Genomic DNA, 3,735 nt, shown 5'->3' on the forward strand with positions numbered 1-3,735 from the left:
GATAGTTTCACATCAACTAGGAAAATTAATGGGCTATGGAGATGCCCATCAATTGATATCGATGCAAGTGAGTAGGGATTGCCATGCAACAAATGCACTAGAGCTATAAGTGTATGAAAGCTTAAAAAGAAACTAAGTGGGTGTGCATCCAAATTTCTTGCTCACGAAGACCTAGGGGAATTTGAGGAAGCCCATCATTGAAATATACAAGCCAAGTTCTATAATGAAAAATTCTCACTAGTATATGAAAGTGACAATATAGGAGACTCTCTATCATGAAGATCATGTCGCTACTTTGAAGCACAAGTGTGGTAAAAGGATAGTACATTGTCCCTTCTCTCTTTTCTCGAATTCATTTTTTTGGGCTCTTTGGGCTCCTTTTTTCCTTTTTTTTCTTTTTCGTCCGAAGTCTCATCCCGACTTGTGGGGAAATCATAGTCTCCATCATCCTTTTTCTCATTTGAAACAATGCTCTAATAATGATGATCAGCGAGGAAGCAATGTGCTCTTTTATTGTGCTAGCCGGAGGCCCTCAGAGAGCGTAGCGTCAACTCGTACCAGCTAGCCAGACGCGACAACGAGCCGGCTGCAGGAGGTAGCCGGACAACAAAGATGGGGGCAACCAGAGCAATCAGCCGGCCCCACGAATAGCCGCCTCCCGAGCGAACTCCCGCAACAACGTTCATGACCGTCTGGGGCCACTGGGCCCCGGAGTCGGCGAAGACGCCCGCTCCCGCCTCGACACGATAGAAATCTCCCGCAAGCTGGAGGAGGAAGACATCGAGGGACATCTGTGTATCGGGCCACACATTGCGAAGGAGCCCAGAGCAATCAGCCGGCCCCACGAATAGCCGCCTCCCGAGCGAACTCCCGCAACAACGTTCATGACCGTCTGGGGCCACTGGGCCCCGGAGTCGGCGAAGACGCCCGCTCCCGCCTCGACACGATAGAAATCTCCCGCAAGCTGGAGGAGGAAGACATCGAGGGACATCTGTGTATCGGGCCACACATTGCGAAGGAGCCGTTCCCACCCGGCTTCACCCTTCCCCGGAGCACGTTCAAGTACGATGGCGGCACCAAGAAGACTGGCTCAACGACTATGTGATGGCCGTCGCCATCATAGGCGGCAACAGGCGAGTTGCGGTGCACTATGTACCGCTGATGCTGCAAGAATCGGTGCGCACCTGGCTGAAGAGCCCGCTCAAGATCAGCGTCAACTCCTGGCTGGACTGCGAGGAAGTTTTTGTCAGGAACTTCCCCAGCAACTACAAGCGCCCTGGCGGGCCACAATAGCTAGCCGCCTGCGTCCATGGCACCGGCGAGTCGGATCACGACTACCTCACAAGGTGGTCCAGCCTGCGCAACTCCCGCGAAGGGGTGGCGGACGTATAAGCCATCCAGTTCTTCCGCGACGGCTGTGAGACGGCACGATGCTGAAGCACAAGATCAACCGGTCGAACCTGATGACCCTAATAGCCCTCATGACCGTCGCGGACAAGTACGCCATGGCTGACTCGGTCATGAAGACGCCGATCCGGTTGGATCAAGCCGGCAAGATACTCCCTGAGGAGCCGGTGAGGGACCAAGCCGGCCCCAGCAACAACCAGAACAACCGCGACAACTGGAACCGGGACAACCGCGACGACCGCATCTACTATGACAACCAGGACAACCGGAAGAGACCCGACGCAGTGGCCAAAGAAAGATACGAGAACCGGCTGGTTGGCGCAGCTGACGACCAGCCGACCGGAGCAGGCGAAAACTGCTACCCCCGCAAGCGAGATGACCGTCCATGGACCAAGACGAAGTACACGCTTGAGCAGATGCTTGATTCCCCATGCAAGTACCACAGCCTAGGCGGCAAGCTCGCCAACCACACCACCCTCCAGTGCAGCTGGACGCAGCGCCTCATGAGAGGCGAAGGACTACTACCTCCACCTCCGCAGAACGACAACAACTGTGAGGAAGCAGCAAGACAGCCGGCTGCTCCAGCCGGCAGACAGCGCGAAGGCTACCCCAGGCGGGATGTAGCCTACGTCATCTCTGTCGGCCCAGTGGACACCAGGGTACAGGAACAATTCGATTCTCAATAGCCACACAATGATTACACAAATATTAACAGTAGCTAGACAAATAATAGTTACCCCATCCGTCCCAAAAAAAGTGTCTTAGATTTGCTCAAATGTGGATGTATCTAGACTTGTTTCAAGTCTACATACATCAATATTTGGACAAATCAAAAATACTTATTTTGAAACAGAAGGAGTACTTCTTTTGCATACATATGGTTGCAGTAATTCCAAGTTGCGAGCCATTCTTTCAAAACATAAACATCTTTGTTGAGATAATCTACTGTTATGAATCTTGTGCCACCAGCCTGCCCACTCTGCGTGATTTATATTGAATCATAGGAGCCAAGAGCTTAGAAGGTTTATTGCTAGATACAGCTGAAGCAGTAAGATGTTCATAGTGGAGTCATTTTTGCCAATGATCCCGAGCTAGCCGAGCTAAAAAGTCGCCATGTTGACAGGTCACGATGTCGAGCTTTCTTGACAGCACTATACGTGAATAGTCAACTCTTGTGTGCAATCAACAGACTAAATATAGTAGCGAATAATGCCAACATGGTTTCCGTCAACAAAAATATAAGTACTCCTACTAGTACATCATGTCGTAGAAGTAATCATGCATGCAGTGCACTTATCGATAGGAATCAAAGCTTAATCATAATGACTTAACTCGGCAACCCTGATAGGTCCGAAGGGACGTACATCACATCATTTTGTGCAAGTTGCCAAGTAGAGTAGTATACCGATTCTTGCTGTTGTTCACAGAGACTTGGTATATATTCTGATCCTTGGTTGATCCCAAGGGGTGAGGCTTGTACAGAAACGGAACTTCCTAATACTAGTACTATTTTAGATTCAGTTTTGCTAAAGCATATCTAGATGTGTCATAAATATTGCACATCTAAGTCCTATGTCATTGATTTTACGTCGAGATTCGTGTGAATAATTCATTTTTCTTTTTTTCTTTTTCTCTTTATGCTTTATTCATTCATTTAAATGTGCAGGTCACATCTGGATGTACCCTAGACACACCCAGATTCAACGTTCCCTCAAGTCTTAAACTAAAATCAAAGCCACGATCCATCTCTGAGCTGAGCTGTTTTCATGGGATGATCATGAATGAAGCTAGCACTCGAACAGAGATGTCAACGCTTGCCTTAATGCCGGTGCTATAACTAGCAAACAGAAGTGGGATCCAAAGCACAGACCACCATTGCAGAGCTCGAGATCGAGAGCAAGAGAAGAAACAGATGGAGAAAATGGAGACGGAGATGGCGGCGCCGGCCAAGATGTTCCCGCTGCCTGTGGACTCTGAGCACAAGGCCAAGTCCTTCAGGCTCTTCTCCTTCGCTGCCCCGCACATGCGCGCCTTCCATCTCTCCTGGATGGCCTTCTTCGTCTGCTTCGTCTCCACCTTCGCCGCGGCGCCGCTCATCCCCATCATCCGCGACAACCTTAACCTCACTAAGCGCGACATCAGCAACGCCAGCGTGGCCTCCGTGTCCGGCTCCATCTTCTCGAGGGTCGCCATGGGCGTGGTGTGCGACCTCCTCGGCCCCCGCTACGGCTGCGCCTTCCTCGTCATGCTCACGGCGCCCGCCGTGTTCTGCATGTCCCTCGTCCACGACCCGGCGGGCTACATCATGGTGCGCTTCCTCATCGGCTT

At 50.9% G+C, this 3,735-nt stretch overlaps 1 protein-coding gene across 1 annotated transcript; it reads left to right on the forward strand.

Annotated features, from left to right (window-relative positions):
- Positions 1-3,192: 3,192 nt before the first annotated feature.
- Positions 3,193-3,730, forward strand: LOC125527553 (high-affinity nitrate transporter 2.1-like; the record flags this gene model as incomplete). Its single annotated transcript, XM_048692068.1, has 1 exon — positions 3,193-3,730. A coding segment is annotated over exon 1 (411 nt), but the record flags the coding sequence as incomplete, so codon positions are not given.
- Positions 3,731-3,735: the final 5 nt, after the last annotated feature.

This window comes from Triticum urartu, unplaced genomic scaffold, assembly GCF_003073215.2.
Source record: "Triticum urartu cultivar G1812 unplaced genomic scaffold, Tu2.1 TuUngrouped_contig_4247, whole genome shotgun sequence".
Lineage (NCBI taxonomy): Eukaryota > Viridiplantae > Streptophyta > Magnoliopsida > Poales > Poaceae > Triticum > Triticum urartu.